The 27,081-nt window shown below is 48.3% G+C and overlaps 1 protein-coding gene across 12 annotated transcripts in view; it reads right to left on the bottom strand.

Moving 5' to 3' along the window:
- Positions 1-27,081, bottom strand: part of AGAP1 (ArfGAP with GTPase domain, ankyrin repeat and PH domain 1) — a 511,591-nt gene that overhangs the window by 108,751 nt on the left and 375,759 nt on the right. For 9 of the 12 annotated variants that reach the window (XM_074315523.2, XM_074315538.2, XM_074315532.2 and 6 more), the window contains one exon: positions 12,188-12,349. The exons of the other annotated variants lie outside the window; for them this stretch is intronic. In XM_074315523.2, coding sequence (XP_074171624.1) covers positions 12,188-12,349 — 162 coding nt within the window. The remainder of the gene's footprint in view (positions 1-12,187; positions 12,350-27,081) is intronic. 12 annotated transcript variants of the gene reach the window in all.

Genomic DNA, 27,081 nt, shown 5'->3' with positions numbered 1-27,081 from the left:
TCAAAACCCTCAGCTTTGTACACCAGCGTGAAGCAGGGCTCTGAAGTTCTCCTATCTGCGGATTCTGAGCCAGTCTACACACCAAGAATCTGCTTTAAAGAGTGTAACATGAGGGAGAACAAATATTGATCTAGCAGAGTTTTCTCTTCGGTACATATTATGATTTGCTTAACTGTATGAGCTCCGTAATGGGCAATATCAAGCAATCCTTTTGGTAGGAAAAAAATCCCATCCTTTCAAACATCACTAGGCTTGGCGATCAATCAAAATGGGAGATAAACAAATGGATAAAACTCCGAGTAACAACCTTCTGGGCACAAGGCAGCAGGGTGTGCGAAGCCCAGCCACGTCCACGTCTGCTCCTCAGCTACTCCAGACCAGCGGTCAGCTGGAGGAAGCACTCAGCACCTATTTCCTGCCGACAGAAAGACCTCGAGACAATGAATGCCTTTTGCCAAGATGGAAACGACCCAACAGAGGTCCGTCTCCTCGAAGCTGGAGCCTCACCTGGATGAATCTGGGAGCCTGGCCATGGTGGCCCCGTCATCACACGTGTCCTTGACGCTCGACATGTGTGCTCAGCGGCAAACGCGATGAAACATCTTAAATGTTATCAAATGTTGTATCGTGAAGCAGAAATTAGACGGAGACAAGGGAAGCCTAAAAATTGACTAGGAGTTCAGATGCTCTAAATGGCTAATCCGTCCATTTTTCACCTGAAGCCCTCTCCAAATGCAGTTTTGCTATTAAGCAAAACCCAAAGAAAGGTAATCAATTCCAACTAAAAAGCACTTATCCTGGGAGGATGGTGTGCACGGCGCTTCAAACCCTTGGCTGCCTGCCAAAGCCAGACAACAGCCATCAATGTTTCTGCCTATCCGGGGAGCACAGGGGCCATGCATAATTGACTAGAAGATGGGCTAAAACTGTGCCCAATCAGTGTGTGATCAAAAACGCGTGGAATATTCAGCACCACTTGATTACACGGACCTCGTCCTTTCACTCTCCTCATGAAATCTCTTCAAGGTCCAGAGTACTGTAATAAGACCATTACTGTCAAGCGGTACAAATCGCAGGCAATGAGTCTTGGGATAGGAAGTCATACTTCACAAGCTCCCCTGGTTTCTCTCTCTCTCTCTCTTTTTTTTTTGTATTTTACTGCACGCAGAGGCAGCAAGGCGAGGAGGTAGCAGATAATGATCACATCACTGTGTGGCAACTAGAAAGGCACTTTTAAGAAAAAGCGGAGAGAAATCAGCTTAAGAGAAACTGAAACATTGTCCCTTTGCTTTTCTCCCCCCTTAAAAAAAAATTAAATGGAATTAAACTGTCCTGGTCGCTTTTCATGAACTGTGATACAATGTCATTGAACTTAAACATGTGAGAGACGTTCATATGGCAGCAAAGCCCATTACCCCAAGACAAGTGGCCAATTTTCTCCATGTCCCGTGTACAAAAGCAGCCCTGGTGTGTTGTGTGTGTGTGTAAAGGGCCCTACCTGCTGACTGCTTCACTGGACACACTTGTTTCATTGGTGACAACACCCTGGTGCCTATTATGAGTCTGAGTCGAGAAATGGGTGGCGTGGAAAGCAGGCGGCATTAGCAAAGATAACTAAACAAACACAGAGTTTATCTCCAACCACGCCCGCACCAGAGCATGCATGACACATCCAGGAACAGCAAGTACGCCACGACCAGACCTGGCAACCAGGGTGAGGCAGACATTTGATACTTAAATCAGCCACGAGGGACTCAAGTGAATGATGGGGGGAGGCGGGACGTCATCCATCACTCCCCTCCTCCCTGCATCAATGGCTTCACTCTGCTCATCCAAAAGAAAAAAGACAAAAAAAAGACTGTCGTTCCATCTGAGTTAAGCATCTGTTAAGTTCAAAAAAGTTTCAAGAGCTCTGTCCCCAGTCACACTGTCACACAGAGCGGAGGGGGCCTGAGCTCTGACCCAGCAGGTTCTAACTGCACAGGAGCGGAGGTGGTGGCGCCCTCTTTCCCTGGAATGGACCAGACTGCACACCCACCCACACACCAGAAGAAACACTGTTTGCAGAGAAGCCATGACACCACACGGATCCTGAAAACAGAGGCTGCAGTCAAAACCGGCAACGGGATGACTGCTTCCCAGTCCTTAGCGCTGCTGGGGACCGGCGGGTGTGACCCCACCAGGCTGCACTCAGGGGAAACGGAAGGCAGAGGGGAACCATAGCCAGCAGCAGGTGGCGGGCAGCCAGGACCTGCAGGAGGCCCCTCTCCATGGCAAGGCCCCCGAAGCCCTCTCCAAGGGGATGGCACAGGTGCAAAGTGAGGTGTGCACCTTCCACGTCTTACAGGCCGGATGTAGGCCCCAAATGTGCACTCACCTGCTGGTCCTGGGCCATCACGCAGCATCACTGAACCTTTTTTCCTTGCTTGTGAAAATGGAGAGAACACCACCCACTCACCAATATGATGGAGTGGTCTGAAGAATGCAATGAGCTAACACATGCTTAGGAGTATTGAACCAACCGTGTCTTCCTTCCTTTGTGCTTAAGCACGTTTTCTAACAAGGGACCAGAGACCCTGGGGAGGGAGAAGTGGGGTGGAGAGAACGGATGTGATCTGCAGAGCTGCTGTCGACTCAAGTCACTGAATCAGTGAAGGATCTTCTTCCTCATCTTCTTCCCTCGGGCGGGCACGTCCACTCCCAGACAGGAACAGAACGCTACAAGGCTCTCTGGGTTGAATGTCTGTGTGCCCCCTAAACTCATCTGCTGAAGCCCTGACTCCCAGTGTGATGGCACATGGAGATGGAGCCTCTGGGGGGAGATTAGGGTTCAAGTCGTGCGGGTGGGGCCCTTGGAGTGCAGTTAGTGGCTTTATAAGGAGAAGAACAGATCTCTCTCTCTCTTTTCATACTAAGAAAAGGCCATTCCAGGACACAGTGAGACGGTGGCCTCTGCCAGCTAGGAACTGGGCCCTCACCAGGGACCGAATGGGTCTGCACCTTGAGCTTGGACTTCCAGCCTCCAGAACGGTGGGAAACACATTCCTGCTGTTTAGACCTCTGTTCTGTGGTGCTGTTATGGCCGCCCGAGCTGACTGAGACACAGGTGTTTTACACTTTCCATTAGCCAAGCTGCTTTTACATTGAGTACACTTTGCATTTAGTCACTATCTTTTTTATTTGTTTTTACAACCTTAGGAAGAGGAATGAGGTCTCTTGTACGTGTGAAATAAAACACTGCCGAGCGTTAGTATGGCCAGGGCTGGGAGGAAGAAGGCAGGGTGCTCGGCTGGGATGTGTAAACCTCCCAGGTGCCTTCCTGTTGAAGCCCGGGACATGTGTGTCTAACGTGGAGTGTACAAACATCTGGGGCTGCCGGAGGGGGAGAAGCGTGAGACGCAGACACATCACGTCTTTCTTCTGAATCTACATCTGAACCTTAGTTTCAATTTGCATCCCTGCACTTTTTGTCATAAAATACAGGTAGCAAGTAGAAGCATGGAAAGTATACAAGCAGTTAGAACAGTAAGGAACACCCTAGTTGAAGCCCTGCCCTGCCTGCCCTGGCTGTGGGACCTTGTCTGAGCAGGTCACATCACATCCTGGGGCTCAATTTCATCGCTGATTTAAGTGATATCTCAAAAGGGCCTGACAGCTGTAACATTGTGAGAACATCCATAAAATGACTGCGAGAGATTATCTCGGAATCCCTGAAAGTCGGCCTATGTGGGGGTCTCCCAAGCTAAGCAGGACGCCAATCCCAGGCTGCCCAGAGGAAAACGTGGCATCCTGAGTTCTGTCGATGGACACGGAGGCTGTGAGTGGCTCAGGCTGACTGAGCCCCGCTGGCAGAAAAAGCATCCCTAAGTTTAGGGAAAAGAAAAAGCACACCGGTCCATTGCATGGGTGTGCTTTTAGAAGGGAACCTTGAGAGTAGCTGGCATTTCCCAAAGGTGAGGCCACTGTGCTGTGACAGAAGACCAAGGAGGATGAGCTTGTTCCGTTTCAGCAGGAGTCTCCCCAAGCCCCCCTAGAAGTCCCAAGTCACCTTGTAACAAGGTTTACCACATATCCACTCTTCATGTTGTTTCTTTTTTTTTTTTTAAATAACAGATGTTTCATTCTCTATGAAATGGGACGTGAACAGCTTGTGTCCTCTGCTAAACCTCCCCGAGGGGCTCCCAGGATCCTGAGGTGCTCCCTGCACAGGCTGCCTGGGTGGCCACGGCCTATCTATAAATCTGCTTTCTCCACTGGATGGTGGGCATCCTGAAGGCAGGGGCCACTTAGTCACTTTTATATCCAGTGCCAGGCACAGCTCGTGGCACGCAGTAGGTGATGGATGCACTTTCACGGAGTGGAAGCTAACTCTTTAGTTTGCGTGTACTTTAAAAGAAAGAAAAAGTACCCGAAATCCTTCTCTTGTGGTCAGTTCGTCATGATGGGAGTCCTGTGTTCTGGCTTCTCTTGCTGTGATTGACTCATCTTTGTTTATTTGCAACCTGCTGACTCCCACAAAGGATCTGTGTGCAATTACGGCTTGTGTGTGTTTGTGTTGGAGGGACTGTACCCTGCAGGATGGCTTTTGAGTCAACTGTGCCCTGTCTACAATGTCAATGTCTAAGTAAACCCAGGCCTACTCTATTTCAGCAAGTTCGTTCTCACGGAGGCTGGAGTTATAACCGGAGAACTGTCTCTGGCAACATGACCAGGTTTGTGGTGAGGAGGCCCGTGCATCAGAACACACGGTGCCTCCTACGACTTCCGGCTCAAGGGCAGGCACCCAGCCAATCTCTGGCTCCCTTCTCAGAGGCAAGGACGCTGTACTTTCGTGGGCTCTTCCAGTAAGATGCTCCGATTCTTGGTTTTTCACATTCACTATAATTAACTGCTGAGCTCAGCTATTCAGATGCACTAACCAACTGGGTGAAGAAGAAAGAAGTTCAATTAAGAAGTCCTTATTGTTATCAAAAACTATTGACTCTGGAGTTTACAGAGTCCCTTATGGAGACTTCTTGTTCCCTCTCCTTCCACTCAAGGTAGCTGCCAAACTTTAAGCAAGGAGGGACACAGAGCACTGCTGGTTTGTGTGCAAAGATTAAAAGGGGGAAATCCAAGAGTGACACGTGGTGGTAGCACCCACACAGCTCCCCCCCTTGCCCCTCCAGCCACGCCTCCAAATAACACAAAATGAAACAGGAAACCACGATGGCACCCCCTTGGCCCTGACTTCTTGCCGGTCCTGTGTCATATGCCATCACATATAACACGGAGTAACCAGCGTGTTACTCGTGCTCCAAGAGAGAGAAAAGATGAGAACAGCCTGGTGATAAGATACTTTAAATAACAAAAGAGGCAGCTGCCCTACCTGTCATGATGTGCAAACTCCCCAAATTACCCTATGATGCCCCAAACTGCACATGTTAACACAACCCAACGGTCACAGATGAACACGGCTTCCACAGACCTGCTATTGCTTTCTTACAAGTATTGTAATGGAAATAAGGAAAAAAGACCTGCACAATGCCTCATGCATAATTCTTTATTTTCTCTCCATAGTGTCTTCCTAAACATCAGATAGTAAAATTTTTTCCCCTAAAGTAAATAAAGAATAGCACCGTTGTTTTTTCCCCCCTAAAGTAAATAAAGAATAGCACCGCTGATTTCTTAGAAAACTTCCTTCTGTGACTAACTTAACCAGAACTGGGGTTTTAGGTTGTTGTAAATAGATGACATTTAATGAAAACGCGATGCTTTTTCTGCAGCGTTTTCTTAAATAAGATTACTGGTGTGTAGTAAGTCTGCAGAATATGAAATTAAGTTCTACAACAGGTTAGTTTTCCCAAACTTCCACAGCTAATGCTGTTTTATCCTGCCCAGGCCTTTCGGATAGTCTGCCTGAAATCTGGGTGTACTTTCCAGGGTGTTTCTCGTCTCGAGGCTCTGAGGGCCTCGAGTGAGAGAGGAAGCGAGTTTCATTTCTGGGTCTCCCACGGAGCCAAACATACAGTGCCTCCTCTGTGCTGGCTGCTGGCGATTTGATGAAAGAATGAAATGATTCACAATGTCAGGTTCTCCTTTCGAAGAATGAAGGAAAACCCAGTCCGGGCTGACCTTTGCAACTTGGAGTTAATGAAATTTGTAAACAGGCTCGGGCCTCACCTCTGATTGCTGTGGAGCAGCTGTGATGGGCAATTCATTTTCTACCACAACGGAGAGAGGCCAGTTTGTGACTTTCCCTCTATCAGATAATATTTCAATATCCATCCAGGATCCACCATACAATGGTTCTATAAAGACCCAGAATGAACAACCAAGGGATTGTGGATGATGAGAAGGATAAAATCAACTCCCTTCTGAGACCTTTAGAACAAAGCACCGTGAACCCAAGGGAGGAAAGAAAAACCACCAGGATTTCTGCATACCCTCTTGTATAACAAGATTGGGTAAATCCAGACTGAGCCTGCAATTTAAAAGAAAGGTCTATGCTACACAACTTCTAGATGTTATGAGCCATATAAAAGCCAGTGTCTTTACATGGAATCTGAAAATATCAAGGCAGCCACTCCGTCTGCCCCACTCCTACATTCAAAAGCCGCTTCATATACCTCAAAGACTTGCTTTTTGCCTGGTGGAAAGAGTTTGAGGCAGAGAATCAAGAGACAGTTCTGTCACCTACCAGCAACGTGACCTTGGACAAGAAAGCCACTTAACCTCTCTCTACTTCCGTCTTTTCACTGGGGAAACAGGGAAATTAACACTTGATGCAAACTTGCATGAATGTTATAAAACTAACGAGAACCACCGGACTCGGGTCCACAGGACAGGACTGCAGACACCACTGTTTCATTTTGCCAACGTTAACCTCACCACCGGACCCCAGATAAGAAGATGCCGAGAAAGCATCACAATTCAAAGAAAATGCCAGAAAAAGATGGCAAGTTGTTTAAGAGCTGCAAAATCCCCAGTGCCTGGAGCTTTCCAGGCACTTGCCCTAAAACTTGGTTGTGGTAAAAAATATGGGGTCCCTGGTGCCATCATCCTTCCAGAGTCCAAATTCCACTACCAGGGCCCAAGCAGTGCTGTGTCCACTGCAGGGGAAGAGGAAGTCCTGCCTCCCCGGGCAGCCCTGGCTCTTAGTTTTCCTTTTAATACCAGAACCAAATTCCATCGCCTTGAGGCTTCCACCCACCGGTCCCAGTGAGACGCCCTGGGGCCACCCAGGACGAGGTAGGTCTGTGTCCATCCTCTGAACAGTCACCATGCCGCCACGCCCGTCACCACTCGGCTCCCCACCTCCCCCACTTCAAAGGTGTCCCCGTCACCATGCTTTTGACCCACATCTGAATTTACTTATGTTGGTTGACAATCACCCTAGAGTACAGCATCCAGATCGGAACATACATTTTCTTAAAAATATTTAATAATTCTGAGCAAATCAAATCCAACTTGACATCAAGAATATCACGGACAGGGGAGGCTGGATGGCTCAGATGGTTAGAGTGCGAGCTCTCAACAACAAGGTTGCCAGTTCAATTCCTGCATGGGATGGTGGGCTGCGCCCCCTGCAACTAAAGACTGAAAACGGCGACTGGACTTGGGAGCTGATGGGCCCTGGAGAAACACACTGTTCCCCAATATTCCCCAATTAAATTTATTTAAAAAAAATCACAGATATTTTAATATCAATGTCCCCAAAGGTCTATTACATAGGAATAAAGTATAAACAGGATAGGTGAGGTTTTTTTCCTTTTCCTTTTTTTAAAAGCTTCATACCACCTTCACATTTTCACGCTAAGTCTACAGGACGTTGGTTCTAAGAGGCGCTCTCTCTCAAGATGAAGCTCAACCGTCAGTGTCCTAGTTCTGACATTCTCCACAGTCTAGTTTTCCTGGATAAAAACATCACCAAGTCACACAATATTACAAAGTCACACAATATTACAAAAAGGGCCACAGTCTTTGAAAAACTCTCAGACTTTTAGAGATTAAGAACAGCTCTAAGCCTCGGGGAGACCCGTGGCCGGCAGAGGGATGCCAAACGCCCCATGAATGCAGAGTACACTGGGGGGACACAGGGGTCCTTTCACGGCCAACACGGCAGCACCCCTCACCTGGCCAGAGGCAGCGCCTCAGGTGGCAGTCTGGGCACAGCGAGCCATCCATCCACCTGTCTGAGGCCCTTCTGCTAAAGGGACAGATGATGTCATCATCACAAAGCGAGCGGTCTCTGCCCTCGTTTGTACCTCACACTTCCGTCCGGAGGGGGCTGGACTACTTTTCCTCATAAAGTTTTGACTCCTTAAATGAGACCAGTAGTTACATACGAGCCCAGTGACGGCCTTGGTCATCCAAACACCTTCTCTCTGACTCGTCACGCACGTGGGCCAATGAAGTCACCACACCAGCACTTAAAATACTTACAAAGGAATTCTTCAGCCCGTCTTTGCTCCTATAATTAACTACATTTCTTCCATTCATTTAAAATTGTAAATGTAAGAAAATGATTGTGCTACTGAAGCTAGGTTACAGCACCTTCTGCCACGGGGTGTAGAACTCAGTCATTGTTCTCCAGCAGAAAATGAGTGCTGTGCCCGAGCAGAATGGGTGTGGGTGCAGTGAGGCACGCGGTGACAGGAATATCCCCATTCCCACCAGCCACACCAACAGCCCCCTTGGGGACAGAGGGTTTCTGGCTTTGAGGCAGCATGAAGCTGAGGAGACCCACTTAGCGTCTCATTTCTGAACAAGCGTGCCACAAGGCAGGACATACCCGGGGCCAGAACCTTGGCGCTTGGCGGAACGTCTAGAAGCCGTGCGGTGGCCCCTTCTCACGCCTGGCTGGGGAAGGGCCCTGAGGTGCATCCTCGAGGCTCTGCCACTCCTTCAGCTGGGCTCTGGCCGGGCCCCAGGGGACAGCGGACAGTACATAGTCCGGCCCTTAAGAAGCTTCTGGTCTACTGTGCTAATGAAAGACTAGCAGTGGGGTCAGGGCCAGACAACCCCGAGATTTGCAAGAGGCCCTGTGCCAGGCGGTCTCCACCTTCTCTGCCCTGGAGGCAGACGTGTGTGGCAGCAGCGGCAATTCTCACACCCTTTGGCTTCTGGTTGGGTTTGGTCAAGCAGCGGGGCAGGTAGGAGACCAGAGGTGGGAGGAGAGTGAGCTTACAGTGCTTCCCCTGGGCTCCCTCACGCTCGGGTGGGTCACCACGGGTGGACATGTCCCTGGTTGAAGACCACAGCTCTTGAGCAAAGGCCCTCCCCAGACAACTCTCTGCGTCCTAACAACCGCACTCACCTTTCCCCATTCCCAACGTCACAGTTGTTTTGGGGTTGATGATCTGTTCCAGTCCCTGGGGCTCTGCACCAGCCCTACAGCTCGCCCCGCACCTCTGTACACAGTCCCGTGTCAACTGCCCTCAATGCCACTTGAGGGAGCCATGTGTTCTCCAGGACTCTGGCTGAACTAGTTGACTTCCAGTGGGATTTTTCTTACATGCTAAAGAAAATTAAATCTAGTCATTTGTTCCAACGGGGTATGTCAAAAACCATAAAATTCAACTCCTTTACGATATCATCTATAAAACATTTTATACCTGCAATCACGACTTTTCAGCATGAGGTCGGGCAATAGACAATACCAGGCATAGTGGCCCCGCAGGAAAGAGAAACAGGAATATTTTCTTAAATTGAAATTAAACGGTATCCTCTAAAAATAAAATGTAACCTGACCCTGCGCAAGAAGGCCACGTACCCTCTTTCTACTACCTTTTGAGGGGAAACAGGGAAATGAACACTTGATGCAAACTTGCATGAATGGTATGAAACCAAAAACAGAATGCTTACATTTTCATGGTTTACACAATAGACTTCAAGGAGTTAAAAGCTACTGAGACTAATAAAAATACTGTCTATCATTGAGTCCAAAATGACCTCAACTGTAGGATGCATGACGGCCTCAGAGACGTTAAGATGGAGGTGGGGAAATGTGCCTTACAAATAATGAAATACAACCAGTAGTTTGTAAGTAGCTTTTCCTAGGGAAAAATGACACATTTTCGTTTTAGAGAACTTACTGTCTTATTTTCTATTGGAAAGATGCCATGGCCGTTGGTATTACATGGAGACGACACTCTCTTAACTAGAAAGTGCAGGGCGCTTTCGTCTCTGATCACTGGCATTGAACTTCTGAACACACGTCAACCTGTACTCATCATCCGTGCCCGAGATACCACTGTGACTTCTGATTTGGGTGTTTCTAGGGTGCCCGGGGAACTTGCTATTTACGTCACAGTTGTTCTGGGTGGATGATCTGTTTCAGCCTTGTCACAGGTTATTGTTCGTAGCACACAGTACAATCTCAGTAACTCACGACACTTCCTGAGGAAACACTCTGGGCATCCAGCTACCTCATGGTCACTTCTCAAATTTCCTTCCAACTTAGCACTCACTGGCTGACTGGGGCACTGGTTGAAACAGCAGTCGATCTAATTCAACACGCCACCGCTACTGACTGACTTTCAGGCAGTCTCTATTCACACCGTTTTCACCATGTCAGCAGGTGGGTGGGATAATTAAAATGTGTAAGGTACGAGATGACAGGTGTAATGTAGTTATAGGTGGACTCGATAACCAGTTTCTGCCAAATGGTGCTTTTGGAAGAAAGGCATTGGTTGGAAACGCACGACAAACACAAGAAGCTGTTTATGTGTGAAATGGGCCGGGGGCCTTCCCTAAAGCAAATCTCACTCCCCCCCAGGTATGCGTGACACACGTTACTCACTCTGGTGACAGGCCCCTCTTCGTCCTGTTTTTACCCCAAACCTGCGTCAGGGTGGGTGGGGTGTGGCCACTCGTACATGGCTCATGCTCTTTCCTGAACACTTGCAGGAAGGAGTCGCATCAACGCTCAGCATCTGTGGCCTCATCCTTCCCAGTGGGACATGCAGTGTCTGTCTGGGTGCTGTGACCCACGGTCATTACTGTTCACTGGGGATAGAACGGGCTCATTCTCATTTATCGTAACAGGACAGAAGTGGTGTTTACTGGCTACACTTGTTAGCAGGAAGCCTATGGGAGGCAAAGTGATAAGAAACGTGGGTGGGGAAGAAGCAGAGCTTCCAGTCGCTTCCCTACTCGGCGACTGTGAGAGCCCCAGCAAGCTGCTTGACACTCTGAACCTCGGTCTTGTTCATTACACATGAAACAATGCGGCCCAACTCACAGAATTACGGTAAACCCCACATTCACACATGTACCATGAACTCTCCTTAGTTCATCTCTGGCTACGAGAACGAAACAGGCCACTTTGGCAACACGGCCACATCTAACAATGCTACTTAGTCTGGAACAGGCAAACGTGTAGAAAAAGTGTGGCGGAAACCGAGAAAGAAATAGCATGTAAGTTCCAAAGGCAGTTTTGGGTATGTGGGGCCCTTGCTGAGAACACACCCTCTTACTGTTGTTGTCCTCCCGAATAATAATCCACATCCCACAACAAAGTTTTTACTTCCCTTTGAAGTGTCTCTTTAACTTGTTTACTACAACGGCATGAATCCCACTTCTGCTAACGTGGCTGATGTGCGCATGCGAGCGTGTGCGGACCTCCACTTGCATCCGTAGGATTGAAAAAAAAAAGGAAATCTAGTTGAAGGAGCCACTTCAGAGAGATCACATCCAGCCATCACAGAGTGAGAACTAAGGACTGGACAAGCCGTGAGCATTGGAGAATTCACGGGGCCACAGAACAGGAAGAGCGACAGCCGCTGTAGGAGGGCTCCATCGTCACCGGCCGCTGAATGCCAGCCCTGAGGCAGCTGATTAGAATTAGGCCCAGCCCATATCAGAGAAGATTCCTACATCAGGAGAGGCGACCGTCTTTATTAGTGTGATACAACACAGCACCCCTCAGCTGGAGTGGACACTGTGGATCTGGTTCCCCAGAGGTAGGGCAAAGCCAAAGAACCCACCTGGCCCGTGGCGGGGAAGCCAGCATTACCACCCGCCAGGCAGGGATCCTCTACCCGAAGGTAAGACAACTGATTTGGTGGAATCATCTCGAGAATCAGTGAGTGATGACAAGGTTGGAAACAGAATCACACTAAGGGCATGTGATTTCACCGATCTGAAAAACACAAGCCAATTTTCCGAAACGCAGACTCTCACCCTGACGGCCAGGAAACCTTACCTTCGGCGGTGCCCGAGAGACCGTCGGCTTTGAAGTTGCTGGTGCTTTTCTTCCTTCGGTGCTTCTTTCTGTTGGCGTGAGGGGAGGGGGGCGGGTCGAGCTTGGGGCTGGTGGTGCTGGAGACACTTGGGCTGGAACACACGGAGTCACCTAGCCCCGTGTCTGCCATGGGACCGGAAAAGGCAGAAGAACGCAAGGTTAACACTTAAAAAGTAGACTCTGCAAAAGTACTGAAGTAACGTTCTTCCAAGATCATGACAAGACCCACAGACACTATACTATTGAGCTCTAACACACATACACTACAGCATATGTAACATATAGACTACAGTACGAGACTGCCGGGTGGCAGGCCCAAAGCGTCCAGTGCTCAAGGGTCACAAAGGTGCTCAAAAGGTACAAACTTCCAGTTACAAAGTAAAATAGTTACTGTAATTAGTCTACATAATATAGTTACGTATGTAACATAATATATAGTTTATAGTACTGTAGCGTATATTTGAAAGTTGCTAAGAGAATAGATTTTACAAGTTCTCATCATAAGAAAAAAATGTCAGAACTGTGTGGTGATGAATGTCAGCTAGACTTCCTGTGGTCATTACACACACACACACACAGATACACACACACACACACACACACACACACACACCCCCGAATCAGTGTTACACACCTGAAACCATTATAGTGTGGTATGTCTATTATATATCAAGAAAAAAAGGCAAAAAGCAGACAAAATAGATCACGGTGTTCTCTGCTCTAATGTACCACCCGCCACCCAAAACCAGCCATTTATTTCTGCATCCTCTTTGTGCTGCAGAGAGTTAAATGTTGTCTACTGTGCATGACTAGCGTTCTGGAAAAGGAAAGTGGGAGGTCATGCTTTCCACGTGCTCCTTGTTCTCTTCCCATAATTACCTTGATATGTTAGGAAGGAAATTAAGACCCTTAGAAATGCATACGCAAGTGTCACCTTGAGTGGACGCGGTTCTCTGTGCCTACACACAGAATCAAGGTGATCCTAACTGCCTCTCTGTTCCCCCAACACCCCATGTGACTGGAACGTCAGCTCATTATCAGTGGCAAGCAGCACCGCATTTCTCTCTCTCACCAATGTCCCCTATTGCGTTTGGAAGTCGATATAGCAGACCAGCCCTCTTTGGATTCACTGAAGCTATTTATAAACTTTTACAACCAATGCACAAATGTGATAATTCTCTGTACGGGAAACTCTCAATTTATTGTATATTTTTATCTTTATTAAAGAGAAGACCAAAGTTGTGCTAGAAGACCAGCAATGAACATGTAATTCAACCACAGCAAAAGAGGACACTGAGAAAGTGATGGAGAAACACCATCTAAACACCTCCAACGTCTTACCAGGTGTTTATTTCATGACTCAGCATCTCTGTAATTCAAAAGGCAGAAATGCAATATATTTCATTCGTTCAACTAGTGTTTTTGAGCACCTACTGTGGGCCAGCCCCTTTTCTAGATGCTTGGGACCCATCACTGAGAAAAACGGATAAAGATGCCCAACGTGGTGGCACTGACACTGTGGCCGGGCCACAACCCAGAGTACATCAGGTGGTGGTAAGTGTTAGGAGAGAAAAGGGGCGTGTGGACGACTGGCAGCTGGGAGGTGATGGCAGAGGTGGGGATGGGGGTTGCCATTATAAACAGGTGGTCAGGGAGGTCTGGTTGACGAGGTGACATTTGAGCCAAATTTGAAGGTGGTAAACGAGTGAGAAGGTGGGTCACTGGGGGTGGAGGAAAAGCCAGAACCTGGCCCTAAGATGGAAGCACGCCTGGTGTGTTCCCCTGACAGACAGAAGGCACTGAGTGGCTGGGGAGGAAAGCAGCGACACGCAGGGAAGGGCATCAGAGAGGGGACGGGGCTCAGCTGCAGGGGGCTTGTGGGCCACTGTGAGGACCCTGGCTTTTACTCCACGGGACATCGGTTTGAGAAGGGTGACATGATTTCAAAGATAAAGATACTTGAAATCAAACTTTCAAATATTTTCATTTTGCAAAGTTCTAGAAAATTTTATCACACATTGAGAAATGTAAAAACATACAACTTAAGATATCTTTTTAGATACATAAATGTTTCCCCAAAATGCCCTAGGATGCAGTTTCCTAGATGTGCCAAGACCAGGGATCACGTGGCCATGTCGGAATTACGGGAAGGGTCCACCTTCTACCCATCACACGCAGAGGCAAGGCTTCGGAGCCCCGCCGGGGAGGCGCGTGAGGTGCCGGCCCACAGCTCCTGCAGGAGAACCTGGGTGGCGCCCAATGGCACGAGACCCTTGAGACTGTCAATGGGGTCCACTCTTCGTGCGCACACACTTGCTCACAAAATGCTGCTGAAATACTGTTAACCATTTTAAGGAACTGCAGGAACTGTGACAGCGGGTGTCGCAGGTACTGTTCTTGCCCTAAAAATGACCGACACCTTTTCATTTCTGCCAGACTCCCATCTTCCCATCCTCCCACCTGGTAAACCTCTCTGAGTAACTTGACCCAACGTGCAGAAGCATCCTGAGTCCCCTCTCGGCTGGTTCTGGGTGGGAAATGCAGGCTTAACTAAGACACGGCTCTTGCCTTGAGGGTTCTAAGTAAGTCTCTTTTCACAAAGTCACTCTTTCTGTGCAGCCTCTCCAACGAGCCACCCGCTCTCCATTGAAGCCACACGCACCCGTGGTCCTGTCCTAAGCAATGACTCACCCCCACCTCGACTGTGTGGCCAAGTCCAGGAGGCCCCTCTCCTTCCAGCTTTTCCCCTTTTAAGTTGTCTCAGTTTTTTATGACACTCACCTTCTAATAGTAGTGTTTCTTATACATATTTTTAAAATACTACAGCCCACTGACTATCAGTTAAGCTGTAGATATCCCAGGAAAAAAGGCTAGTCTAATTAATGTTTGCATACAATTTCAGAGGGTTCATCGCTAAAGGGTCTAGAGACCCCAAGACCGTTAGCTGTCTTTAAAGCAACGCTTTTACGTGTTATTTCATGCACCAACCTTACAATGAATATTTTGGTTCATTTCAAATATTTCCTGCCCAGGTTCCCAAAGTCTTCACCCTCTGACCCCATCCTCTGGGACAAATAAGTGTTAAGGACCCCCCGTGTCAGGAGGGTGACAGGCCGCGGGAAGACAGTTTTCACAAGGACCGACCTGCTCTCATTGGGCTGAACTCTAACCACGGAGGCAGGCAAGGAGAATGGCTGCCGTCTGCTCTACGACACTGGTGTTTTATCACTCCTCTCTGTCCCCTGGGCACCCACTCAGTGCAATGCACCCTGCTCACTGCCACCTCTGAGTCCTAAGCCTTACGTCGCTCCACAGCTGTGATGCTCTCTCCCAATCTAACATTTCTCATCTTGGATCTCCTGCTAAAGCTTGGGTTTTCTGTCACTTATCTGAATTAAACCATCACGCCCGTTCCCCAAGGCAGATAAAGGGGCTCATTCCCCCTGTGGTGAGCTGTGCGACGCTGAGCACCATTTTAACAAAACACCCTGGAGTCCCTTGCATTATCCAGCGGTTCTTTTCTAAGGTGTGTGCCAATAACTTCTTTTAAGGTACTTCGAATATATGCACATGCAACACAGTCCATATGAGGGGTGGCTCCATTTCGGCTGTCTGTTCTTTTCCTCTGCTCTTCCCATCTGCGTTTAACAGCACGTGACCCTCCTGTCTGCGTTCTAACGGCAAGTGACCCTCCCGTCCGCGTTCTAATGGCACGTGGTCCTCCCGTCTGCGTTCTAACGGCATGTGCTCTGGAAAGCTGTGGCTGTCTGAGTGATGTTGGGGCCTCAGATGGCAGGGCAAGTCTCCACACTGTTATCCTTCACAAGTGTCTTAGCTATTCATGGCTGTTGTGAGCATGCAGCTTTGTACTTCTCCTTCTAAATCAATGACAAAGGTATTGAATAGGTATTTTCCTTCTATACCTATTACATTAAGTGTCTTAATCATAAATGGATGTTGTGTCTTGTCAAATGCTTTTTCTGCATCAGTTGATATAATCATATTTTTGTCCTTTATTTTGTTTACGTGATGTATTACATTGATGTATTTGCGTATGTTGAACCATCCTTGTGCCCCTGGGATGAACCCCACCTGGTCGTGATGAATAATCTTTTTAATAAATTGTTGCATTCGATTTGCTAGAATTTTGTTTAGGATTTTTGCATCTGTATACATAAGAGATATTGGTCTGTAGTTTGTTTTGTGTGTGTGTTATCCATACCAGGGTAATGTTGGCCTCATAATATGAGTTAGGGAGTATTGTCTTTTCTTCAATTTTTTGGAAGAGTTTGAGTAGGACACGTATTAGATCCTCTTTGAAGGTTTCGTAGAATTCACTAGTGAAGCCATCTGGTCCCGGACTTTTGCTTTTGGTAAGGTTTTGGATTACTGATTCAATTTCCTTACTGATGATCGGTCTATTTAGGTCTTCCAATTCTTTGTGATTCAGCCTAGGAAGGCTATATGTTTCTAAGAACTTGTCCATTTCTTCTAGGTTATTGAATTTGATGGCATATAGTCCTTCATAGGATGGTCCTTTGTATTTCTGTGGCATCCGTGATAACTTACCCTCTTTCATTTCTAATTTTATTAGTGTCTTTTCTCTTTTTATCTTAATGAGCCTAGCCAAAGGTTTGTCAATTTTATTAATCTGTTCAAAGAACCAGTTCTTTGTCATATTAATTTTTTCTATTGTCTTTTTGTTCTCTATTTCATTTAGTTCTGCTCTGAGTTTTATTATTTCCTTTCTTCTGCTGACCTTGGGTTTCATTTGTTCTTCTTTCTCTAGTTCTTTAAGGTGTAACGTGAGGTTATTTATCTGGGATTTTTCTTGTTTCTTGAGATGGGCTGTAAAGATATAAATTTCCCTCTTAAAACTGCTTTTGCTGCATTCCAAAAATTTTGGTAGGATGTATTTTCATTCTCATTTGTTTCTATGTATCTTTTTATCTCTCCTCTTATTTCTTCTTTGACCCGGTCGTTCTTTAAAAAGTATGTCGTTTTATCTTCACATATTTGCATTTTTTCCTGCTTTCTTTTTGCAGTTGATATCCAATTTCAAAGTCTTGTGATCAGAAAATATGTTTGGTATGACTTCAATCTTCTTAAATTTGCTGAGGCTAGTTTTATATCCCAATATATGGTCTATCCTTGAGAATGTTCCATGTACACTAGAAAAAAACATATAGTCTGATGTTCTAGGATGAAGTGCTCTATAAATGTCAGTTATGTCCATTTCATCTAATGTGTCATTTAGGGCTGCTATTTCGTTATTTATTTTCTGTTTGGATGATCTATCCATAGCTGTCAATGATGTATTTAGGTCCCCTAGTATAATTGTGGTTTGGTCAATTTCTCCCTTCAGTTGTTAGCAGTTGCTTGGTATATTTCGGTGCTCCCTGATTGGGGGCATAAATATTGATGACTGTTATGTTTTCTTGTTGTATAGTCCCCTTTATCATTATGAAATGTCCTTCTTTGTCTCTTGTTACCTTTTTTATCCTGATGTCTGTTTTATCTGATATCAGTATGGCTACACCTGATTTTCTCTGGGTACCATTTGCTTGGAGTGTCAATTTCCACTCTTTCACTTTGAGTCTATGTTTGTCCTTGTAGCTGAGATGTGTCTCTTGGATGGTTGGGTTTAGTTTTTTGATTCAATCTGCTACTCTGTGCCTTTTTATTGGTGAGTTCAGTACCTTCACATTTAGGGTGATTATTGATATGTGAGGATTTCCTGTCATTCTATCTTTAGTTTTCTGGTAAGGCTGTGTCTCCATTGTTCCTTTGCCTTTTTGTTGTGTGACAAACCCTCAGCTAATATCATAACTAATGGTGAAAAACTGAAGCCCTTTGCTCTACGTTCAGGAACACGACAGGGCTGTCCCCTATCACCTCTGCTTTTCAACATAGTGTTGGAAGTCCTTGCCAGAGCAATCAGGCAAGAGAAAGAAATAAAAGGCATCCAAATTGGGAATGAAGAAGTTAAATTGTCACTCTCTGCAGATGACATGACGCTATATATATAGAAAACCCTAAAGACTCCACCAAAAAGCTATTAGAAACAATAAACGAATACAGTAAAGTTGTCAGCTACAAAATCAACATACAGAAGTCCACTGCATTCCTTATACTAACAATGAAATCTCAGAAAAAGAAAAAAAACAAAACAAAACAATTCCTTTTGCAATTGCAACAAAAAGAATAAAATATCTAGGAATAAACTTAACCAAAGATGTGAAAGACCTATATGCTGAAAACTATAGGACATTTTTAAAAGAAACTGAAGAAGACACAAAGAAATGGAAAGACATTCCGTGCTCATGGATTGGAAGAATCAACATAGTTAAAATGGCCATATTACCCAAAGCAACATACAGATTTAATGCAATCCCCATCAAAATCCCAATGGCACTTTTTAAAGAAATAGAACAAAAAATCAATTTGTATGGAACCACAAAAGACCCTGAATAGTCAAAGCAATCTTAAGAAAAAAGAACAATACTGGAGGTATTACACTCCCTGACTTTAGCTTGTACTACAGGGCTACAATAATCAAAACAGCATGGTATTGGCAGAAAAACAGATACATAGACCAAAGGAATAGAATTGAGAACCCAGAAATAAAACCACATAAATATGGACAGATAATTTTTGACAAAGAACCAAAAAACATACAATGGAGAAAAGACAGCCTCTTCAATAAATGGTGTTGGGAGAATTGGATAGCCACGTGCAAAAGAATGCAACTGGACTGCTATCTGTCACCACCTAACCAAAAATTAATTCAAGATGGATCAAAGACTTAAGCATAAGACTTGAAACAATAAACTGCATAGAAGAAAACATAGGTCCTAAACTTATGAACCTTGGGTTCAAAGAGCATTTTATGAATTTGACTCCAAAGGCAAGGGAAGTGAAAGCTAAAATAAATGAATGGGACTATATCAAACTTAAAAGCTTCTGCACGGCAAAAGAAACTATTAACAAAAGAAAGAGGAAACCAACTGAAATGGGAGAAGATTTTTGCAAACAGTGCCTCTGATAAGGTGCTAATATCCAAAATATAATATACAAGGAACTCATACAACTCAACAAGAAAAAAACAAACAACCCAATTGAAAAATGGACAGAGGACCTGAAGAGACATTTCTCCAAAGAGGACATACAAATGGCAAATAGACATATGAAAAAATGCTCAACATCACTAACCATCAGAGAAATGCAAATAAAAACCACAATGAGATATCACCTCACCCCAGTTAGAATGGCTATTATCAACAAGACAAATAGTAACAAGTGTTGGAGAGGCTGTGGAGAAAAAGGAACCCTCACACACTGTTGGTGGGAATGCAGATTGGTGCAGCCGTTATGGGAGGCAGTGTGGAGGTTCCTCAAAAAATTATGAATAGAATTACCATATGACCCAGCAATCCCTCTCCTGGGTATCTACCCAAAACATCTGAAAACATTTATCCATAAAGACAAGTGTGCTCCAATGTTCACTGCAGCTTTGTTTACGGTGGCCAAGACATGGACACAACCAAAATGTCCTTTGATAGATGAATGAATAAAGAAGTTGTGGTATATATACACAATGGAATACTATTTGGCGGTAAGAAAAGATGAAATAGGACCATTTGTGACAACATGGATGGATCGTGAAATTATAATGCGAAGCGAAGTAAGTCAGACAGAAAAAGCAGAGAACCATATGATTTTACTGATATGTGGTATATAAAACTGAAAACAACCAAAGAACAACACAAACAAATGAAGGAACAAAAACTCATAGACACAGACAATAGTTTAGTGGTTACCAGAGGGTAAGGAGGGAGAGGGGTGGTAGATGAGGGTAAAGGGGATCAAATATATGGTGATGGAAGGAGAACTGACTCTGGGTGGTGAACACACAATGGGATCTATAGATGATGTATTACAGAATTGTACATCTGAAATCTATGTAACGTTATTAACCATTGTCACCCCAATAAACTTTAATTTAAAAAAAGGGGGGCTGGCCGGTGGCTGGGGCGGTTAGAGCTCCATGCTCTTAACTCCGAAGGCTGCCAGTTTGATTCCCACATGGGCCAGTGGGCCCTCAACCACAAGGTTGCCGGTTCAACTCCTGCAAAGGATGGTGGGCTGTGCCCCCTGCAACTAGCAATGGCAATGGGACCTGGAGCTGAGCTGTGCCCTCCACAACTAAGACTGAAAGGACAACAACTTGAAGCTGAACGGCACCCTCCACAACTAAGACTGAAAGGACAACTTGACTTGGAAAAAAAGGCCTGGAAGTACACACTGTTCCCCGATAAAGTCCTGTTCCCCTTCCCCAATAAAGTCTAAAAAAAAGAAGGTATTGAATAGGGTGGGGTCAAGGTGGAGCCTCGACCCTTCAGACACGCCCACCACACCTGGAAGCCTTCGAGAGCCATCACGCTGCCTCTGCATCTGGCCTGTGAAGAAACTATGGGACAATCTCGACAAATACATACTTTGCTTCAGGCTAGACGGGCACCTGACTCAGACCTTAAAAGCAACAAAGGGAAACCCACGTAAGAGTTTCTCTCCTCAATGAACGGTCTCTGTTCAATTAAACTGTTGCCTTTCCTGTGCACACTTAACACTCCTTTGACAATCTACTCAGAAGCCTCCCTGGGCCGACCTCAGTCTCAGGGGAACAGGGCTCAGAATTCACCCTTCTGGAAACCAGAATGACACGTGTGTGTTCGAGGCCCCCCTCCCTTCTATCTGCAGACAACTTTCCCCAAAGCAATTGACAGCGGCCAGGCAATCTCATTTCCAAGTGCTCTGAGTATCCTGGAATACTTGTAAGTCAGGGAGAAACTCCTGACTCACTTGAAGCAAGTAGCTAAGTGGCATCTAGAGGAGGAAATCCTTGGGAGCAGTGACACCCACTTTCCCCGAAGGGGCCATGACAGCCAGGCCCCTCGGCATCCTTGATAGACTTCTTTCCTCAGGTGTGTTTCCTTCAATGCCTGTGCGTCTGCCCCTACGTGGCTCTGTGTTTCCACTAATCCACGGCTCACTAGTGGGAACCCCTGCTCTGGGACATCTGCCAAAGTCTGGATATATGTTTGGTTATCAAACTGAGCGGGTAGAGGGGCTCCTGGCATCAACTGGGCAGGAGCCCAAGATGCTGAAAAACATCCTACAACACAGGACAGCCCCCGCCCCCACAGGAAGAATTATCTGGCTGAAAGAGTCAAGAGTGAGAAGCCCGCAGAATCGACTGTTCTTCTGTTCTTCACCCTCTAAAAGTCCTCTGCTGGCGTGATGGTCTGTCAGTGCGAACTCCCCACACCGGGAACAGGTCACCTTCTCAGAAGGCTCTCTCCTGGGCGCACGCCTCCCAGGTGAGAGCATGTAAAGCCCCGTCCCCCAAAGCACACAGGTGGGCGAGGCGTCCGCGTTGCCCCCGTGCTGCTTTCAGACCACGCCTGCCTCCAGCCCAGGCCCTCTGACGCTAGGCTGCTGAGTACCCCAAGCTCCCCACTGACCTCCAGGAAACGCCCCTTCTCACCCCCCTCACTTGTGATGGCGTCCAGTTCCTCTAGGGTCCTGGCCGCTCGGGCCTCAGGGCCGCCGCCCCCTTCCCTGTGAAACTTTCCTTCCTCCTCCCTTTGCCACCCCCGTCACGGCCCTGACCCAGGCCCGCCACCAACAGGAACCAGCTCCTCTGGTCTGTGAGCCCTCCACCCCGTCTCCCCAGCTCACTACGCCAGGACCCCCGTGTCTGTCCTCAGGCCTGACTGGAGGAAAACAGCGCTGTGCTGCCCGGCCTCCTTTACATTTGTGCCCCCAACATTCCTGGGGTGGGTGGGCAGGGGACCTACTTCTGCCCCCAACATTCCTGGGGTGGGCGGGCAGGGGACCACATTATGGACTAAGCCCACTGCTATGCTCCTCAAACATCCCACACCTCCCCCCATCCCCACGAGGACCTCACTTCCCATGTCACTGAAAACGAAGAGCAAAACAGTAAAAGCAGTCATCAGAAGACGGCATCCCCCTTCCTGTCCCTGGTCCCCTGTCCTCAGGAGCTGAGGGGCGTCCCTCACCCTGCCCCCACCATCCTGCCCCTTCTTGCTCACACAGGGACTTTGCCTCCAGCAGGGACACCCTCTGGCCGCATCTCACCTGCTGTATTATCACCTGTGCCTGCTCACGGCTGCCCACGCCTGATCCCGCTCCTGTCCGCTCACATCCCACCAGCCGCTGACATGCCCTTGCTGAGGACGCCAGCGTCCCCACAGCGTTATCTGTGGGTCGGGCCCGACGGGAAGGAGTCAGTCTCAGGGAAAGGCCACAGGGATTACCCCTCCCCCTTTGCTGTGCTGAGGCTTCATGCTGGTTGGGTAGGACTGAAGCCGGGGGGGTGGGTGGGGGTGGGAGGGAGCCCCAAAGAAGCTCCCCACCCCCTTGTGTTCGAGGTGGCACTCACTACTTGGTGACACCACCGCACCTGTGCGTCTGTTTCCTGGTTTACTGGACACCTTTCCCGTGAAAGCATGAGCCTGATGGAGGCAGGGCCTTCACCAGGACACAGCCTGAAACATTTTCGCGGTGAATAATGGGCGTTCCATGTGTATTTGTACAACTGAGTTCTATGAGGAGTTGACCTCTCTTCGAGAGGTGCTCACACAGGTGGACGGGCTGCTGTTCGGTGGCCAATACAGAACTACGAACAGCGTGGCGGTAAAGCTGACCACGAGCGTGCTGCAGTCAAAGCACCGTTGTGTAAGTTGCCCTCCGTGTGCAATCTAGTTTTGGTGAGCAATCAAGGCCAGGAATGAACTCTGTTTACACTGCAGAAGCATCGCCCGTAAAACACGCCTTATAGTTACCGCGCACGCCTCACGAACTTGCTCTCCTGAGCCAGCTCTGTCCAGGGACCTGGGACACCTCAAAGAACAAAGGCGAGACCCCGTGTGCATGGAGCCCCGGGAACGAATGCCTGGCTAAGCTCGTGCTTGACGTCCTGATGGACTGTCTTTCTCGAACAGACGATGAAGACGGGGAGCCTTGTTATGGTGAACACGTCCACTGCATGGCTGTGAATGCGTGTGAGAGAGCTGCCTGCAGGGGAAAGTCGGGTGAGGGAGTGTGACGGCCGAGCCACGCTGGCCACCCTGTAGGCTCCCCTAAGAAACAGGGGTGTGAGTCTGGGACCACTGGCTGGGCTGTCAGGACCCAGAGAACAGGACTGACAGGGGGACAAAGGTACCACCGAGTGGGCCCAGGAGTGGGGTTAAGGGGGGAGAGAACAGGAAAACAGGAGCCCTGTTCTGTGACTGGAGGGAGGGGGCTTTATGATGACACGGGGTTGTCACATAATAACTAATCACAATAATGAAAACAGAAAGCAGCATGTGGAAGCCCCACCATTCCTTCTCAGACAAGGAGGAGCGTGAATAACATAACTGATGTGTGCAAAGCATCCTGGGATCCACGGAGGAAACGTCCATTGTCTGACTTGCTGCTCGCAGGGCCGAGGTCCCCCAAGGTGGGCGCCGAGAAAAACCATCTGGGGCCCCATGTAGACACAACAGGAGGGGAACTGACTTTCCCGGGCAGCCTGAGGGTAAGGGTGGAGCCTCTTCCCACGGTCTTCTGCTGTCCACGGCAGCGCTCCCCCCTACAGACCGGGGACCACTTAGAGCAGGGCGTTCACGGTGGTCAGGCTAAGGGGGGGGTGGCACCTAGGAAACAGATGCTCGGGGCGGGGGCTGGGGGGGTGGTGGGAGCAGGAGTCACCCAGAGGGGGCGCCACGTTCCAGGACCCGGCGGCCAGGAGCACAACTATTATACAACCACAACCCAGGCAAGGTGATCGCGGAGGCAAATTACGGCAGATCAAGGAGGGACGGCGGCGGTGGCGAGGGCGGCGGTCTGGCAGGGAGGGCAGCTGGGGGCGAGACCAGACAGGACCGGGGCTCATGCGGAGAAAGCCATGGTTTCTAGTGACCTGGGCCCCAGCCCCGGGGCCGGGATGCTAATGGCTCTGGCTGCCAGGTCTTCAGAACTTCCAAGAGCAGATGTTTAACACGCCCCTGGTTTAACATATGAGCCATCCAGACGCACGAGGCGTCCACGCGGTGACAGTTCCTCCTGCCTGACAAGGTATCCCTCAAAGTGAAGAGGCCCCGAAAGCCCAGCCTCACACACTGTAAATGAGGTCTAGCCGCAGCCCTGGGAACGCCGCCCGCGCCTCCTGACTGCATACAAATAATGCATTTTATTTTGTATCAATTACCAGGCCCTGCGACAGACGACAACTGTCGACAGCATTAAATGTGGGAGGGGAGAGGCGAGGAGAAAAAAGGCACGCCAGATTAAAAAAGCAGGCGCCTCATTACTCCACGTCTAAAGTGGCTTTGATGGGGGGGGGGGCACGAATGAACACGAACACACACACACACACACACACACACACACACACACACACGGCGGAGTCCCTGAGCCGCGTGCGTGGCACTGAGCCGGATGGGCTGGTCCACCGCCATCCTGTACGTTCAGTGTCAGCCATTAGTTCTTCCCAATCGGGCATCAATGTTCAACGCACACCCCAAAAAATATATAATCTGAGCACTAACGCTAACACTCTGCAGTCTCTCCGAGCTTCGGGACGTGAAGCATGAGTCAAAGAGGCAGTTTCGCTCTTCACTCGGGGAGCTGACAAGCATGACTACAGGGGGATAAAATAACACTCCGTTCGCATAAATATCAGGCAGCCTGCTCCAGACTGATGGGCCAGCGATGGATTCTCAGCTATCATTCCGGCAGACAGGCCCAAGGACACTCATAACTTATTTTACAATCATTTAGTTTCAGCTCAAGTGGAAAACGTGACAACTTATCTCTGCTGACAAGATGCCATATCGAACCTTACAATTAACTCTCCTCCGATTATCTGCCCAGCCGATCATTAGCGGGGCCGTTTTCGATGAACTGCAGCAGGGTGTGTGCCTCGGCCCTCGGCTGTCACGGCCAGGTGTGTGCTCTGCTCTGACTGCCAGGTGACACTCACACAGACGGGCTGCGAGCCTGCGGTTCCCAGGGCCTAGAAATGTGTCTGCAGGGGAGGTACCCTCCTGCACCGTCCCTGCCACTGCACGCGGGGACTACGACAATGAGCACCGTCACCACGGCCAGTGGCCTTCCCTGCGCACGTCCCTGGTCCCCACCAAGGTCAGGTCAGGCCCTTCTCCAGATGTGGAGTCTATTTCAGGGGGCCGTGGGCCCTCTGGAGAAATGCCTGCCACCACTCTTCCGTCGTGGGCTTGATCTGGAGAAGGGCACCAAGAACTGGCTGCCGGGAACCATTCACAGTGTTGGGAGGAGCTGGCTAACGGCCCCGAGGGCTGGCCGACTGCGAATTTCCTATGTGTCGATTAAAGATACAAAATGCTTTAAAATGCACGGGCACAAGAAGTGAGCGTGTCTATAAAAAAGGAAAAGAAAAAGGGGCAAGGTGTATGCGTTACCAGCACTGCTCTCCTTCACACATACCCTAACTTACTCATTTATCAGTATTAGGAGCAATATATGACTAAAAATCTTTTTTAGTTTTTGTATTAAAAGAATTCAAGATGATCAAAGCTAGGACCACTTGTCAGTGCTGGGGTGGGGGTGGGGGATGGGTTGAGGGCTCAGACCTTCTAGAAACTCAAGATGAAGTCTTTCATTGCAGGCTCTAGCAAATTAAAACCCGCTTCCTCTGAGACAAGGCCAACAATACAAAGCTAATTTGGATCTTGAACGCGGGCTCTGTTCCTTCTGAAGCCGAGAGAGACGTGCGGGCTGGTAAATAAAGGACAGGCCACCTCTGCCATCCAAGGAAATCACAACACCCCGGCCTCCCTTAGAAGGCGAGTGTGAAGCCAAGTTCAAAACCTCGCCCCTTCCCACAGTCCTTTTGACGGCCGCGTTCAGCGGGGGGAGGGCGACTTGCATCCCCATCTGTGAACATGTTCAGAGACGGCACATTGTCACGGCTCACGCAGAGGTACACGGTGTCAGAAGACGGGGCAGCGGGCACACCATGGGGGGTCGGGGAAGATGACAGGTGTTGGGGGAAAGGCAGCGACAACACAGTGTTAGGCTGAGTTACAGAAGTGGGGAGGAAAGGGACACAATAGGAGGGGGGGACGGAGAGAGAAATCTAGGGAGAAGCATGTCCTACCCGGGCGATCAGGCGCTTCCATAAATGAAGCTGAAGAAACTGAAATTTAGGGAATTCGACCTTCATTTAAATGAAGCCCTTGCGGAGTCTGTTTGACAAAGCCTCGAAAAGCAACCAGCACAAATGCTGGCCACTGGTTAGGGTGCAGGGTTTCTTTCTGAGGCAGTGAGAGGGCTTTAAAACCCACGGTGGCGATGGCTGCCTGCATCTGTGAATACACTAAAAATCTATTGCATTGTACACTTTAAATAGGTGAAGTGTACGTTACGTGAGTTTTGTCTCAATGAAGCTGTTCTTTAAAAAAGAAAAAACTAGAGTGGTCATTGTGTTTAACACCACAAAGCAATCAAATGAGAAGACAAAGAGTCAGCTGGACAGTCCAGCGAGAGGCAGTGCTGTGTCAGAGTGGAGAGTCAGGAGGGGCCTGGGACACTCAGGACCTAGAGCTGAAGGCCACTCGCAAGACTTGGGCCACAGAGCTGAGTTTGAGGGGACTGATGTGGCCGCCTGGGCCTCCAGCCACCGGCCGGGACCTGGCTCAGTGCTTCAGACCAATGGCAGGCCCTGGAATCTTCTGCCTCCTGAGGGAGCTGTCCCAGCCTCCTCCCCGTCCGACAGAGCAGAGCACATGCCTGCATTCCTCTCA

Source organism: Rhinolophus sinicus, chromosome 17, assembly GCF_057876585.1.
Source record: "Rhinolophus sinicus isolate RSI-liver-muscle chromosome 17, RSI-T2T, whole genome shotgun sequence".
NCBI classification, from domain to species: domain Eukaryota; kingdom Metazoa; phylum Chordata; class Mammalia; order Chiroptera; family Rhinolophidae; genus Rhinolophus; species Rhinolophus sinicus.
This window is presented reverse-complemented; position numbering and strand designations above follow the sequence as displayed.